Source organism: Centropristis striata, chromosome 2 (assembly GCF_030273125.1).
Source record: "Centropristis striata isolate RG_2023a ecotype Rhode Island chromosome 2, C.striata_1.0, whole genome shotgun sequence".
Lineage (NCBI taxonomy): Eukaryota > Metazoa > Chordata > Actinopteri > Perciformes > Serranidae > Centropristis > Centropristis striata.
This window is the reverse complement of record NC_081518.1, coordinates 42,660,946-42,678,584: the sequence shown is the minus strand read 5'-3', so window position 1 is coordinate 42,678,584 and position 17,639 is coordinate 42,660,946. Positions and strand designations below refer to the sequence as shown.

The 17,639-nt window shown below is 38.1% G+C and overlaps 1 protein-coding gene across 1 annotated transcript in view; it reads right to left on the bottom strand.

Annotated features, from left to right (window-relative positions):
* Nucleotides 1–17,639, bottom strand: part of si:ch211-186j3.6 (neural-cadherin) — a 393,221-nt gene that overhangs the window by 67,614 nt on the left and 307,968 nt on the right. The window contains exons 30-32 of the mRNA XM_059351714.1: nucleotides 15,757–15,880; nucleotides 8,957–9,137; nucleotides 800–966 (exon numbers count right to left, since the gene is read on the bottom strand). Of these exons, the coding sequence (XP_059207697.1) occupies nucleotides 800–966; nucleotides 8,957–9,137; nucleotides 15,757–15,880 (472 nt within the window). The remainder of the gene's footprint in view (nucleotides 1–799; nucleotides 967–8,956; nucleotides 9,138–15,756; nucleotides 15,881–17,639) is intronic.

The window sequence follows — 17,639 nt, the reverse complement described above, 5'->3', positions numbered from 1 at the left end:
ACCAGAAAAGACACAAAATGACCAAGAAGACACTAAATGACCAAAAAAGACTCAAAATTATAAAAAAAGACACAAAATGACACAAAAAAGAAACAAAATTACCAAAAAAGACACAAAATGACTAAAAAAAGACACAAAATGACCTAAAAAAGGAAACAAAATGACCAAAAAAGACACAAATTGACCAGAAAATGATCAAAAAAAGACACAAAATGACCAAAAAAACAACAAAAAAAAGACCAAAAAGACTAAAACACATTAACACACGAACACTTTAACACAGTGGAGACAGAGCTGACTTCCAAAATGATTTGGCGACCCCCAGAAATCATCTCGCCCCCCCCCAAGGTTGAGAATAGCTGCTTTAAAGGGTAATTGGGTCATGCACCCAATGCAGTACGATAACATGATAACCATGTCAGCTCTAATAACTTTTACAGTAATGTCTGGTGAAAATATCTGCAGCTTGTACAGGTGTTATTGTGTTCCTTTTATTTTTTCCTGTTTACATCCCGGCTCCATCACAGCAACAGAAACACTACGTGTTGTAAGTGCAGTTTATGATTGAAGAAAATGATGCTGTTACTGTGCAGGAGGGAAGGAAGAAGCAACATACTCTCTATATCCAAAATCTTGCAAAAACAGACTTGATTTGTTTTTCACACACAACCAAAAACATACCAAAACCACATTCAGAGTTTTGAAAATGAGAAGACAAGCTTACACATAATCATCTATCACAGTCTACACAACCACCGACACTCACACATTCCCACTCACACACAGAGAGCAGTCTTACTTCTAGTCGGATGTATTCACTCTGCTCCTTGGAGATCAGATTCAGGATGGTGCTGCTGTGTTTGCGAGTTCGAACCAGGACCTGAACCCAAGTCCTTCGGGCTGGCAGCGGGGACGTCAGCTGGTAGTGCACGTGACTGTGCCCATCAAAGGAAAACTCTGGGACTTCTGGGGACACACACAGAAACACACAAGTCAGTCAGATAGTGCAATTATTTAGAATAAACATAATTAAAGTTTTAAATGCAACACGTAACATTTTATCCAATTATACGAGGATTCATTCCAGAGGGAAGTGACCTCACTTAACTTCCACTGAGTCAGTTTCACAAGTCTCCAAGCAGAGAGCTGGTGGCAGGACAGAATATGCAAATGACAAAAGATAGAATATGTATGTGTGATTTAGCCTGGGTTATGCTTGGTTCTTCTTCCTTAGGCCCATGTTCCCAGAAGTGGATTTTGTGCAAGCCAGGCAGACGAAACCAAGCACACCTAAAATGTTTTTCAAAGCCATTCTTCCATCTCATGGCATATGCAAGTTAAATTCTCTTCCACACCTCTTCCTCTTTGTCTCTCTTCCATGCAACTTTGACGAAGTTGAGTGGCTCATGAAATCCAGCTTGAAGGCAATGTCAACTGGCACATTTTTGGCATACAATATGCAATAGATCAGCCATGTCTTCTCAAAAACCCATCTTGTGATTTACTGCTGTTTTTATCAACACCATGGAGCTCTTTTTGTACATAAAATTATATTAACACCATCAATTTTGCTCTAACAAACATTACTTTTCTTACCAACCAGGGTATTACATTGCTGTAAGTTTTGAGTAGTCCTTTTATTTGTCATCACCACCAATAAACAGAGGAGGGAGAGACAGGTGATGCTATCTACACCCAGCTGTGAGTCAAATGGTAGAGTGGCCTTGAGAGAACTGCTTTGGCACTTACATTTTCCTTTTTCTCTCTGAAAAGAGGGCAAACTGCACTCAGCGGCAAAAAGTTTAAGGGCATGCTTGTGCTGTAATATCATGAGCACAAAATCTTTTGTGAATTGTATCTTAAGATGGGGCAATGCTAACCGAAGCTAGGCAGGCCTGTTAAAAAAATAGAAAAAAACCCTATAGTAATAATGGCTCCACAGTACTGTATGTTCTTTAGACACTGTTCCTTTAAAGCAGTAGTTCTCAACCTTTTTGAGTCGCGACCCCCAATTTAACATGCATGTTGTCCGCGACCCCCGCTCACTGAACAGAATCTCACACGCACAGTTCAGATCACCCAAAAAAAGAAACAAAATGACCAAAAAAATGAAACAAAATGAACAAAAAAGACTCAAAATGACCACAAAATGACCAAAAAAGACACAAAATGACCAGAAAAGGCACAAAATGACCAAGAAGACACTAAATGACCAAAAAAGACACAAAATGACCAAAAAAATGAAACAAAATGAACAAAAAAGACTCAAAATGACCACAAAATGACCAAAAAAGACACAAAATGACCAGAAAAGGCACAAAATGACCAAGAAGACACTAAATGACCAAAAAAGACTCAAAATGACCAAAAAAAAAGACACAAAATGACACAAAAAAGAAAAACAAAAAACAAAAAAAGACACAAAATGACTGAAAAAAAGACACAAAATGACCTAAAAAAGGAAACAAAATGACCAAAAAAGACACAAATTGACCAGAAAATGATCAAAAAAAGACACAAAATGACCCCAAAAAAAAAAAAAAAAGACTAAAACACATTAACACACATTACTTTTCTTGGGTAGATAGCTTGTTTAGCATAGGATGCTATGGTGAGCTAGACCTGCAGAAATCTGGGTTTTCATTAAATCCCTATTGATTTACTAAAGCGACTGCGACATAAGGAAAACCACAAGAATATTTTTTTTCTGGGTGGTTTTCTAACTGCTTCTTAGAATTGTTGTAGATGCTCTTTCTTCCTGATATTACCGTGCATCTTGGGAATATAATGCAGGGATGGAAACAGATCTAATGAGGATCATATCAACTTAAGAGCCAGCATTAGGCTTTATATGGTAACAATATTAAAAATGGATTATAGGATATCACTGGATGAGTATTGCTGATTTCACTTGTGATTGTCACAACAAAATGTAAAATGTGATAACTTTTTTTTTTTTTTCCAAACTTCTCTTTATTGGGTTTTTTTCTTTCGTTCACATACAAAAATAAAGAATGTACATGTTCATTTATGCTTAAAATCAACACATAAGAGCAGAATGATAGTAGAAAAATAAAAGCAATAAAAAAAAACCCACAAAAAAAAACCTAGGTGGAGTCAAATCAAATATCAAAACAAAAATAAGGTTTACAAATAAAATAGATTTAAATATTAATAATACAACTCGGAGGATGTCAGGTTTTCCAAAATTTACATTTGTTAATTTTTCACTGGGTTATATTTAGTATAATAATCCATAAATGGCTGCCATATTGTGTAAAATGTATCTATCTTACCTCTCAGGGTGAATTTTATTTTTTCTAACTGCAAATGTTTCATTATATCATTCATTAAAGTTTGATAAACTGGAGGATTTTTTTGTTTCCAGTTCAGCAGAATTGTTCTTTTCGCTAACAGTGTCACAAAACAAATCAAAATGTGATAACTTTTTAAAGCAGCAGAGTACTTCCTCATAATAGTTATAAACCACTGTCCAGTGTTGTGTTGTCTGACAACAAAAACAACAACAAATGTTATTCTAACTAGACTCTGGATCATATTTCATTGTCTCCCTGCTACCTGAAACAACACACCCATCAACCAGCTACTGAGCCTGCTGCGTTTTTTTCCCATTGGGATGTTTTTTGGTCTGAATGCCAACTAAGTGAGGTGGAACAAAACTGTGTGTACCTTTGAGGATTTTAATATTACCACGGCACAGGCCAGGTTTTTTTTTAACACATCAATATTTAATGTGAATGCCAGAAATGCAATTTCATATCAGGTGTAAATACCTTTCAGCAAAGGCATCTCCAGTAACAATCTGGGTACAGGGCAAGCTTAAAACAGACATAAAGGAAGCTCTTTTTTAAAGTGTTTTCTAAATGGCTCCATTATAAACAGTAGAGAGACAGGAAATGACGGAGAGAGAGAGAGAGAGAGAGAGAGAGAGAGAGAGAGAGAGAGAGAGAGAGAGAGAGATGCAATTATGGTACATGATCAGAATTTTAACCCCAAGGCTATTTGGAAAACAGTTGGAAAAGCTGGTCCAACACCAGAGGATAATTGGGCAGATTTTGGGTCGATTCACTAGCCTAACAATTGTTCCAGTGTTCTGGATTCAAGGCTGGTCTGAAACACTTGTATACCCATTCTACTCGTATGTTACTCTAGTGCAGCTATTCTCAACCTTGGGGTCGGGACCCCAATTGGGGTCGCGAGATGATTTCTGGGGGTCGCCAAATCATTTTGGAAGTCATCTCTGTCTCCAGTGTTAAAGTGTTCATGTGTTAATGTGTTTTAGTCTTTTTTTTTTTTTTTTGGTCATTTTGTTTCTTTTTTTTCAATCATTTTCTGGTCAATTTGTGTCTTTTTTGGTAATTTTGTCTCCTTTTTTAGGTCATTTTGTGTCTTTTTTTGTCATTTTGAGTCTTTTTTGGTCATTTAGTGTCTTTTCTGGTAATTTTGTGTCTTTTCTGGTAATTTTGTGTCTTTTTTTTGGGTCATTTTGAGTCTTTTTTGGTCATTTAGTGTCTTCTTGGTCATTTAGTGTCTTTTCTGGTCATTTTGTGTCTTTTTTGGTCATTTTGAGTCTTTTTTGGTCATTTTGTTTCCTTTTTTTGGTCATTTTGTTTCTTTTTTGGGTCATCTGAACTGTGCGTGTGAGATTCTGTTCAGTGAGCGGGGGTCGCGGACAACATGCATGTTAAATTGGGGGTCGCGACTCAAAAAGGTTGAGAACTACTGCTCTAGTGTGAAGGGTTACTGACTAGATCAGAGTCTCTCCGATTACCGAAGCAAACTGAAATCCTGTGAGTGAGCAGGACAGGATGCCTTCCCTTCACACTAGCTTGTGGCTTACCCGGTTTGAGACTGACAAAAAAATTGCTGATCCTATCTTCTCACCTATGACTTCAGCCACACAGTTTTTGGTTTTTATAGTATTTTTTCTGTGCAAAACAAAGCACACATAAGCACCGCACTTTTTTTTTTTTCCTGAAGTCTCGTTTGATCATGCTTGTGTACTGTAAATGCGAACCTGGTCTCACAGGAATCCGTGAAATAGCCACGGATTCGCTTAACTCAAAATCCGTGGAATAGCCACGGAATCACTCAAATTTCCGTGAAACTGACACAAAAAACATAGCGGACAGTTCTCTCATTTTTAGTAAAAAAAATCTATATTTTGACTAAGTTTCTAAATAAAAATGGATTTTGATCACATTTCTAGCGAGAAATATATGTTTTATTTTCTAAATATTCACTCAGTGAATGTACATAATCACTTTGTACGTTGGAATAGCCACGGGATATGACTGTCATTAACTTGCATTGTAGCGAAATCCGTGTCAGTTTCACGGAAATTTGAGTGATTCCGTCGCTATTCCACGGATTTTGAGTTCAGCAAATCCGTGGCTATTTCACAGATTCCTGTGAGACCAGGTTGGTAAATGCAGTTCTTTTGTGTCTGGGCCCAACTGCCTGTTTCCCACATTTTTTAAATCAGTCAAGATTTTATAAACCTCTAGTGTGCACCAGTCTTTTATTCTTTTGCTCTGTCTTGCCAGTTTGCAGGCTGCCAGGGCTCCTAAATATACAATACATCGCAGTCTACATTTAAGAATTGTGTTAAAGAATACACATTTCTTTTTGTTCTTCCAATGATTGCCTCATTTGTTGCCAAGACATGTTGGCCATTGACTCTACAGCTTGTTTCTTTTTCAAAGACATGAATCATCTCATGAATATGGCAAGTGATTCATTCACTCATTCATTAATTTGAGAGAGCCCTGTAAGGGAACAACACTGTGCGGTACAAGACGAGATCCAAACAAGACTGTAAAATCTGGCAGAAAGTGCTGTGCTCAGCAGAAAGCCTCTCTGGAGGTGCTCTCCTCAATCTGGAGGACGTGTACAAGGGGCGGTGCAGGAGGGTCATTAAAGATCCCATCTCAGTCCAACTAACAGTCTCTTCCAACTGCTGCAGTCAGGAAAAACGCCTCCACAGCCATAAGGCCAACACTGAAAAGCTCAAAAGGATCTGCTTTCTTCAGGCCATGACTATCGCTAATATGGATGCTGCCAAAGGGCCCGCATGCTGCTCTCTGAGAATAACAAGAATTAAACAGCAGCAACAGAGAATCCTCTGAGGTAAGGGCAAGAGCGTGACCTATATGCATTAATTTACAAATAGAGTACATCACACCTACATACAGGAGGCCATGAAGCAGATGGTTATTGTATAACATTAATGTTTCCAAGGCACGGAACAGCTGCAGAAATAATTAACCCTGGTTGGTAAGATCCAGCAATCATTGTAGTTGAACACAAGCCTGTTAAAATTCTACGTTACACATTGACAAAACAGGAGGTTCCTACCCTTAATGTTTATAAGGGGAGTCACGATGTATTCAAGTCAGCAAGATTTAATACAGCATTGAGGAGTGACACTTTAAACTGCAAATTAAAAATGGGTTTACTTGCTCTGCATCCCAGAGGCTGTGAGAGAAAACAGCCTGTAAGCTGTTAATGTCTCATTTTATCCCCTTTAACTGTCACATGCAACTGGCCACCTTGTTTAGCTGTGATACATTAAGCTAGAAGCTAAAATGGGCGTGTGCACCTGTGACAATGAGCTCACTGTAAGTGTAAATCAACAACGACATAATTATAACCTATAAAGGTTCATGTTTAGAAGCTGTTTCAGGTGAGAAAAACTCATGGAGGTCAATGGAGGAACTATATTTCATTGATTAGTATGGTGATATGTATTTGTTGTAGTATTGTTGTAGATCAGGGATTCCCAAAGTGTGGTGCGTGGACCCCTGGGGGTGCGTGAGCTGCTGCTAGGGGGTGCGCGAGATGAAAAATGTAATGGCGGTCTGATAATGACACAATTCATTTTTTTCCCCCACACAATAAAGACGTGTTATTAATTAATTAATAAATACAGGCTATTCAATTTTATGTCATTTTTTGTTCATTTTTGCATCTATTTTGTTCATTTTTGCATCTATTTTTGGTTGTTTGGTAATTTTTACATGTATTTTTGGTCAATTTGTGTCTATTTTGATAATTTTGTGTCATCTTTGGTCATTTTTGCATCTATTTTTGGTTGTTTTTGATCTTATAATGAAGCATAGAAGAAGTTATCTTCTTGTTCTTGTATAATTTTTCCAACCTGTGTTATGATGACGGCAACATGATCTCACAGAAATCCGTGAAATAGCCACGGATTTCGCTTAACTCAAAATCCGTGGAATAGCCACGGAATCGTTCAAATTTCCGTGAAACTGACACGGATTTCGCTACAATGCAAGTTAATGACATAGTCATATCCCGTGGCTATTCCAACATACAAAGTGATTATGTACATTCACTGAGTGAATATTTAGAAAATAAAACATATATTTCTCGCTAGAAATGTGATCAAAATCCATTTTTATGCAGAAACTAAGTCAAAATATTGATTTTTCACTAAAAATGAGAGAACTGTCAGCCATGTTTTTTGTTCTGACCGCTGGGACCTTGAAAGTCACGTGACTTGGAACAAACCAATAGCCACGGGATATGACTGTCATTAACTTGCATTGTAGCGAAATCCGTGTCAGTTTCACGGAAATTTGAGCGATTCCGTGGCTATTCCACGGATTTTGAGTTAAGCTAAATCCGTGGCTATTTCACGGATTTCTGTGAGACCAGGTTGGATGACGGGGGGTTGTGTTCACTCCACGCTCGTTTAAATTTGCTGCAATTTTTGTTCAACGCAGCTCAAAATATTATCACATTTTCCCAACTGACCTGCTTTCTGCCTCTGATCCTGAACCTGTCATCATCCTCCACCTTTATATGGCTATAAAAAATCTTATTGCATTTTGTTTTTTTTGAAGGTGTGGGGGATTTATTTCGTTTTATTTCTTCATCATTTTACTTAAGTTTTGTGTTTTTCATTACAATTTAAAAAATTGTCTCTCATTTTATCTTGATTTCTTGTATGTATGTATTTTTTTTGTTCAATGTGGAAAAATTATCTGAAATGAAACAAACAAAACCATATATTTAATCTTCTGTACAATGATTTTAATTGTGTCTGAGAGTCATCACTCATCTTCTAACATAAGAGTTTTTAGGAATTAATGCTACTCCACATTTTACTTCAGTTCTACCACAAACTCATTTTCCATATAACATCAAATTCTTCCAATTATGCTTTAATTTACATGCAGTAACTCAACATAGTCTGTGCTGTAAGCGTTTAGCCAAGGAGCGAATGATCTTTCTGTAACATGATTTTGTTTTGCTGTTGGTTATACCAGCTATTCTCAACCTTGGGGTCGGGACCCCAATTGGGGTCGCGAGATGATTTCTGGGGGTCGCCAAATCATTTTGGAAGTCAGCTCTGTCTCCACTGTGTTAAAGTGTTCATCTGTTAATGTGTTTTAGTCTTTTTGGTCATTTTTTTTTTTTTTTGGGTCATTTTGTGTCTTTTTTTGATCATTTTCTGGTCAATTTGTGTCTTTTTTGGTAATTTTGTTTCCTTTTTTAGGTAATTTTGTGTCTTTTTTTAGTCATTTTGTGTCTTTTTTGGTAATTTTGTGTCTTTTTTTAGTCATTTTGTGTCTTTTTTTAGTCATTTTGTGTCTTTTTTTAGTCATTTTGTGTCTTTTTTTAGTCATTTTGTGTCTTTTTTGGTCATTTTTTTTCTTTTATGTGTCATTTTGTGTCTTTTTTTTTTGTCATTTTGAGTCTTTTTTGGTCATTTTGTGTTTTTTTTGGTCATTTTGTTTCTTTTTTTGGGTGATCTGAACTGTGCGTGTGAGTTTCTGTTCAGTGAGCGGGGGTCGCGGACAACATGCATGTTAAATTGGGGGTCGCGACTCAAAAAGGTTGAGTTATACAATCCACCACAAATGTGATGTATTCCTTTAATGCATATGTCCAAAAAAGTTTGGCCTACCCTCTTCACACTGGTGTCCTGTGTATCCTGGCACACACTGACAGCTGAAGGAGCCCCACTCGCCGTGACAGCGACCCCGGTGGCCACAGGACGGGTAGCCCATGTTGACACAGCTGCTGTCGGTGGTCAGGCAGCCCGGAGAGCTGGACTGAGAGTCGGCCGGGGAGCCCAGATCATACAGCTGAATGGAGCAGATAGAGGACAGGAGATGGAAGAGTAGTCAATGTAAAGATGGTGAGAGGAGAGGAAAGGAAAGGAAGGAGGAGAGATGGAGGAAGGTGAGATAGTGATATAGGAAGGGGAGAAAGGAAAGATGAAGAGAGAGGAGAAAGAAGAGTTTTATTTATTTATTTATTTTATTTAACCTTTATTTAACCAGGGAATATCCCATTGAGATTAAGAACCTCTTTTTCAAGGGAGCCCTGGCCAAGAGGCAGCAAACACAGAATACAGTTACATATTTACATAACATACAGACCTTAAACACGTCATGAGAAACAAGTGCATGTTATGGAATTGGCCTCAATAACTCTTAGTTTGGATTTAAAAGTGCTCAAAGAAACAAATTCAGTTAATTTCCATTCTTTCTGGCGCATATTCCAGCATAAGGTGCAGAGTAAACAAATGCCCTTTTTACCCAACTCTGTAGAGCAGAAGGGACAGAACGCAACAATTGATCTTGTGAACGAAGAGAATAAGATCCTGCATTTCTCACAGTAATTAAGCTGCAAATGTACGAAGGCAGCAGTCCAAATATTGCTTTATATATGAAAGTATACCAATGACTAGCCCTTGGAGTGGCCAGAGCAGGCCATCCTACCCGAGAGTATAATTCACAATGGTGAGTGGACATCTTACAGTTAGTAATGAACCTCAAAGAAGCTGATAAACAGGATCAATCATTCTAAGACATTTAGCAGCAGCATTCATGTACAAAAGATCTCCGTAGTCCAACACAGATAAAAACGTTGCAGTGACAAGACGTTTTTTTTTACATTAAAAGAAAAACTAAAGAAAAAAAAAAGATGTAAGGCAACAGCATTAAAAAGGAAATCAAAGTTGAGATGAGAAGACAGGAAGTTGGGAGAGTAGCCAATAAACAGTGTGTAGCAAACAAACAGCAAGGTGACAGAAGAGAAAGGAGATTGGGGAAGACACAGTTCAAACAGGTAGGGGGTGAAGAAGAAAATAAAGTCAACCAAAGTGGAAATGAAAAAGATTAGGAAGGAAACTTTCAAACGTATTGAACGACATGAGCTTGGGGTACATTGTGGCCTTCTACTTTCCCACCCTCTCTTCTCCCACAGTGATGAAACCAAACAATGGGCAAATCTTCTGGCATACAAACAGCATGGGTAACTGCATAGAAAGCTGAAAGGACAAGGGAACCTTGAACATCTAAATTTGTGTCCCTCACAAAACCATGCCGTAAAATACATTAATATGTTCAACCCCCTGTCTGCCGAACCGGACTTTATGAGTTCTGTTGGTGCTGCGTCGAGGACGTAGAAATGCAAAGGATCGTAAAAACTGACAGTGAGTCATACCGCCAGGGAGTTGCTGATTGGCTCTGACCTCCAGCAATGAGGCATCTTACTGGTTGCTGACCTTTAAAAGCTACAGCCCTTCTGTTTGCTTTGGACTGATAATGTTGATTACTAAGAACTGAATCACAGCAATCAATGACTGGGAGACACATCGGGGTGTCTGCAATTAATTTGACTGCACATCTGTGTCAATGTGATGAATGTCTGTGTGTCGGAGCAAAAAAACTTGGGCCGATTTATGAGTTGAATGCAAAAATACACCTGCATTTGCTTAAATAACCAATTTTGGCTTTGGCTGAGAAGAGCATAACTCCCTCACACAGAGACCCTGTCAGGTTCCCTGTTTGCCAAGATTAATTTCAGGTGTTGGGTATAAAAATGTCTCAGCCAATGGGAAGAGAAACATAAATTCTACACCAAAATACAAAGTATACAGCTGTGACTGTGCTGTGAGCTAAGTGAGGTGATATGATGGATAATGACACTAAGTTTTATTGCTAATTAAGGATTTGTAAACCAGATTAACAGTTTTGGAAATACAGATAAAAGACAAATTGCATGAAAACCCAAAATACTGTAGAGCAAGGTGCTGGACAACCATCATGTGCCAAAGACACTACACTCAAAAAAATAACTCATTGGATGAACTCAATTCAATTGTGGGCAGAATTTCCATCCAACAAATATTTGTAGCCCCAAATCAAAACAAGTGCATTGATGCAATATAATGTATTTGAGTTAATGTAGCTCACTTTTTTACATTTGGTCAACCTCAAATTAAAAACATGTATGTATTGTATTTAAATTGAGTTACCTCAACTCATTTATGTCAAGGAGAGCTAAAATAAAGAAATTGTGTTCGTTCAACCTAAAAACATAGAATTGGAAAACTGAAAGTCATTCTTTTTGGGTTGAAGGGAAGGACAGGGGAGTAAATTAATACATTTTAGGTTACACTTCTTAAACTACTTTTAATTTGATTTTAATTGATATATTTTCATTAGATGAACAATACATTAATGTGTCACATCTAAGAAGGGCTTGAATCATTTTGTTGAGTGTACTGTGCAAATGCAATACGCCTTGGCATATGCTACATGGCCAAAAGTGAGGGGAAACCCCAACTTTATACCAATATGTGACTGAACAACAGTTACCCTGTGCATTAAACAGTTAGGACAAGAGCTCCTGACCATATGTGACAATTTGGGAGTGAGAATGAGGTGAAACTTCTCATTCTCAAACCGCCACAGCTCTGGTAAGCTTTCCACAAGATTTTAGAATATCTGTTCAGTGTTCTCTCTCATAAGCATCAGAAAAGCCGGATACTGGTGCTGGCCGGTAAGGCCTGGCTCCCAGTTGGACAGTTCAACCCAAAGGTGTTGGGTTGAACTGGGCTGTGGTCCAGGTTCTGTGCAGACCAGTCACATTCTTTCACACCAAACATTTTGACTGGACCTGGCCTTATGCACGGCTCATTGTTAAGTTGAGATGATGAGAAGGCCTACAATAATGTCAAAAATACAAATATATATACTAGAGCAGTGATTCCCAACCGGGGGGGCCCGACCACCAAAGATCCATGGGGGGGTTGCGAAGCCCTCTTGATTTTAAGGGGTGTAATAAATCTAATAGGTTAAATATATACATCTATACCTATAAATCTGAGGGGGAAAAAGCCAATCTACGAACTCACAACACATGGCAAGGCTTCATGCAAGTTTGAATATCTGTGTTTTTCAGGAGATATGATGAAACTGCAATTTTAAATATGTTTACAGTGCAGTAACTTAACATATTTAATACTCACATGCATGTATAACAGTATAAATAGGAATACAAAAGGCTTGAAGCAAATAAAAAATAACCACTTACTGTGGTTTCTTTTTTTTCAGTGAAAAAACAGCAGACCAACATTAATTGGTAAAATAAAAGTAATTTTGTGCATTTTTACACAGCACTTTTAAGATTTCATGCTCAAATGCATGTAGTTGTACTGAGGGCCACTTCAAGTGAGGGTAAGGGCCGTATGTGGCCCCCGGGCCTCCAGTTGCCCATCCCTGATATAAGCGCAAATTTAACTTCTTAAAACCGAAAATCCACACAAACTTGGTGTCCTGCGAAAGCAGTTAAACTGCGCTGAATACAAATATATTATTAAAAATTAAAAATATTTACAGTGGTAAAATTATGGGTCCCTCAAGAAAAAGAGTGGGAATCACTGTACTAGAGCATATGAATTTCCCTTAATAATTTGTTGGATTTCAGTATAGCTGATGTATGACACCTGGAGTTACTGTTTTTTTTACAAAGTAAGAGAATGGAAATAATTTGCTGAAAATCACAGGGTGTTCTTCACTCATGTATTCAGATGTTCACATTAAATTGTAGTGTTGGCCAGAAAGGTGTTTTTTCTGAAACTGCTTCCAATGTGTTTATGTCAAACAAATGTAATCCAAGCAATGCAGCAATAAAAGTTCTTATTTATTATAAGAATGTCTGTTACACATGAAACTTTTTTGCTGCAAATCCAACTTTCATTATAATTCAAAGTTGCTAGCGTTCAAAATGCCATTAGCCCATTGTAACTGCAAACCTCCATACTTAAAAAAGGAGTGACAGTTTTGTCAAAACAACAGAAAAACTTGAGAATAGAAACACAGCTTTAGATTTAAAAAAAAATCTTCCTGTGTCTTCTCCTGGACACAGCCCTGTTTTAGCCTTCAGCCCAGTGTAATTTACATTTTTCTTCATCTACACATACCACACTGTTTTTGCACAGCCATGCATCACAGTTCAATGGGTTTAATGGAGTTGACATGGTCCTCACATGTGGTGTCTCTGTCTGGCTCCAAAACAGAAACATGCTAATGTATGAAATACACACACAGATGCCCACAGGAACACACACACACACACACATATACACACAGTACAGACACATTCACAGTAGTCACAGCCAGACACCTCATCACAGGATCAAGTAACAACATATACAAAGACATACAACCATGGTGACATGTATGGAGAGGGACAAGAAAGCAGACATAGAAGGTATGCAGTTAAAGCATATGTCAGTAACCTTTACCACATCACACCTCAAGTCAGACAGATGAGAAAGTGACAAAAAAGATAAGAAAAACAACACCAAATGAAAAAAAAAGAAGATACAATGCCGTAGCATGTCCATCAACATTATTAATCATCAGTACGCCTACTGTTGCTTGCTCTTTGGAGATTTATTATCCTCATGTCCGCCCACACGCATCATGCAGATTTCTCTCATTAGTACATAGCGTTTGTGCAGCCTCCCGCTACGTCTCCAGATAAGGTACACCACACCGACTTCAAGCCTTTAGCATTGCAGCCGGAGAAACACACACCCTTTTATAGCCCCGCTCTTGAGATTCAACATCTTAATAGAGCTTTAAATGTCTCCTGAATAGATAAAACAGACAGTTCTGGGTTCGAACACACTGGCCGGTTAAGGGCCCTTCTGTGTTCAGATGGCTCTGTGCCTGCGTGGGTTTTCTCTGGGTGCTCCGCTTTCCTCCAACATTACAAGACAGTAAAGACATACAGGTGTGGTTAATCTGTAAATTGCCCATAGGTGCAAATGTTTGCCTGAATGATTGTCTGTCTCTTTGTGTCAGCAATGTGATTGATAGGCGTCCTGTCCAGCGTGTACCTTGCTGCTCACCCAATCTCACCTGGGATCAGCTCCAACCCCCCGTGCGACCATTTTAAGCTAAAGCGGGTATAGCTAATGGATGAAATCCATGAATTGATACAGATAAATTATATTTATGGAGGTAACAAGAGCTGCAATCTCCGGCCCTGGAGGCCCCGGGGCTCCTTCCACCTAACTCAAACTGCACAAGTCAGCATAATGGATGAACATCTCCACTGTGTGGTTAATCCCAATCACTTCCATACTGGGGGATTTATAGGTTTTAATTTTCAAAAAGAAACGGTGATATCAGCTAGACACACAGCATCTACAAATAATGGTGGAAGGGTTTATATAAGGAGGGGAAGAATCAAGTTTGGCGGATCTCTAGTTACACATGCAGTTGTATTAGGCTGTATGTGTTTCATTTTATCTCATTTTATATATGCCTTTGTTTGTTTATGCCAAGATATTATTGGATTAGACAAAGGATGTGCTGCACTGCAATAAAAAGGTCATCAGGGCTGGTGACAGCTTTGACTATCCACTGATTTAAAAACAAAATCATGCATTTATCCGCTTGAAATACTAGCTTAAGGAGTCCAGCAGGATCGACTCCTACAGTACCAGTAATTACTCTTTTCTCTCCAGTTTTAAATAGTCACTTCCACAGTTAAAATCAGCTGCAAGCACTAACAAAAAGAACCCTGTCAAAGCTTCTGTTGCCTCTTTGAAGGTGTCATGAAAAATGAGAATTCCTGCTCCCCTCCCACTCGTCTTCTTTGCATAGAGAATGCAAAAATGGCATGATCAGATTCCAGGCATATCTGAATGCAGAGCACATTATATACCAGCTGTAACTTAAGTTTACATCACAATGTGCTAAATGACAGATGCAAGCAGAAAGAGTGAAGCAGCAGAGGTAATACTGCTTCTTAAAGAGTGGTAAGTTACACATGGCCAATTTTAAGCAGTAGGTTAAACGTCTTTCAAACAAAAATGTTTTATTTCCGATTATTTTGTCCTCTTGGCAAATGTGTGAATACCAGTTAAACCAGTCAGACTCTATAGTTTTGGACCAGCAGGGGCAACATTTCTAACTTAGTCAGGGTTTTTTTTTATGCAAAGGTAAAAATTAAAGCAGAAAATACAATTTTTACCAAAATTTTAGACTTTAAAAGGCAGTGTGTATTCAAAAGGCTATCATACCTGAGGCCTGTGTTCACACAGAAATGATTTGGGTTTTGCTAGGGTTGGGCTCAGATTGTCATGGTGGAGGATGGAGTCCTTGACTTTTTAACTCCAACAGAGCAGCAAAAGGTTACTTGAAAGTCTTGACTTGAAGACAGATTGGGCAGGAGTGGAAAGGTTTATATTCCATTTCACCCTTTGAGGGAACGTGTGTAATATTTGAAAGAGCTTTGAGGTTATAGTTAAAAGCGTAAAAAAAATATCTTACATGGCACAAGGGTACTGTGAATGTTGAAACCTGTTATTAATCCATTTATCAGCTAGAGTGCAGGCGGGAGTTTGGGCTTGCGTGATGTGTATGTGTGTCAGTGTTGCATGTGAAAGTGTGTTACCTTGCTGTCAACGATGAGGTTGCGGATGCAGCCGGTGAAGTGTTTGTGCTGAAGCTGAGGGTAGATGTAGGGGATGTCCTCGTTCACACCGCCAAGCTGGAGCACCTGGCTCATGTTCAGGTGTCTGAAACACATAGAGGCATGAAAACACACTCATATACAAACAGGAACTACTGCCAATCAGGGCTCATAGCACACATACTACATGCACTGCCATATCCTTGCCACACTGCAAAAAAAGAAAAGTTGGGTGAACTCAAAATTTCAAGGCAACAAACTTCGATAAAATTTTAAGTTGGACAATTAAACTAAATATTTTAAGTTTTGTTTTGGAGTTTGCTCAACTCTGAATTTCTCTGGCACGATTGTAACGCCGCTAATGTTGTGACCACAATTTTGTATTAGCTTTGATACGCTAATGGCTACTCTTGTAGCTGTAACAAGCAGCGCCGCTAGCATCAGTTAGCCGCTAGCACCAGTTAGCCGCTAGCATCTGTTAGCCGCTAGCTTTCGCTAATGACCAAATTTCACAACAAAGAAATAAGAGTTAGCAGAACTATTGTCCCTTGTTGTGAACCCCAACTTAAAGATATAAGTAACAACAACTCACAAACTTGTTTTTGAGCAGACAACTGGCTTCCTTTGTTGTGCTAACTTACATTATTGCCCTAAATGTCAATAATTTATATTTCAAAGTTTTACCAACTTAAATCACTGTTTTAGGCCAAAAAATACAAGTTGGCTTTTTTGCAGTGCAGCAAGGTTATTATAGTTAACGAAAACTAACGAAATAACGAAAACTAGAATTGAAAAAACATTTTCGTTAACTGAAATAAAAATAAAAACTAGAGTTTTTAAAAAAATGATAACTAACTGAAACTGTATTGGGTGGTTACGAAACTAACTAAAACTAACTACAATTATAGTGGAAATGTCCTTAGTTTTCGTTTTTGTCAACTTTTTTCATTCATAATTCAGTGTTTCTATTTGAACATGCAACACATGGTGAATATGTTTACTGAGACTGGGATGTTTACACTAGAACCAAAATTCAAAACAGTTAATAACCTTATTGGGGCTGAGATGGATAAACCAAAGGAAATAAAGGCTAAATTTATTATGACCACTTTGAATCTGGCACCCAACACATAGCCCATTACAAAAAAACTAAAACTAACACTAAAACTAATAAAAACTAAACTAAAACTAAGCATTTTCAAATGAAACTAAACTAAAACTAGAAAACTCACTCTTAAAACTAACTAAAACTAACTGAATTTGAAAACAAAAATTCACAACGAAATTAAAACTAAAACTAATGAAAAATCCAAAACTATTATAACCTTGCTTGCCAGTCTGGTAGAATTGTCCAACTGTAACTGACAATGACAAGCAACCAAATATTCTATATTCACTATTACTAAACTTTTGTTTACTCTTGTTTTGAGACATATATTGATTCCACTGCAGGCTGAAATCTGACCCACAACAATTGTTGCATGTCGCCCTCTGTCTCCCAGCCCCCTTTTCAGTCAAATATTCAGCAAAAATAACAGCAATTGTTATTGTAATTCATTCTTACATTGCTCTGTTACTGTATGTTGAACCGATGTGGTTTTTGATTTTGCTCAAATTAGGGGGCTTTCACACCTGAGCTGTTTGGTACGCTTGAAACAAACTCTGGTGCGTTTTGTAAGATAGTCAGTTTGGTTTGCTGGTGTGAATGCTCAAACGAACACTGGTCTGTTAAAAAATGGGGGTCTCTTCCAAGTGCACCAGTTTGCTTCGCTGCAGGTGAGAACCAAAGGAAGGAAGCCGACCAAAACACAGTGCAGTCTGGGTTGAATTTGGGTGAAAATTTGAGAATCAGTACCAGGAAACGA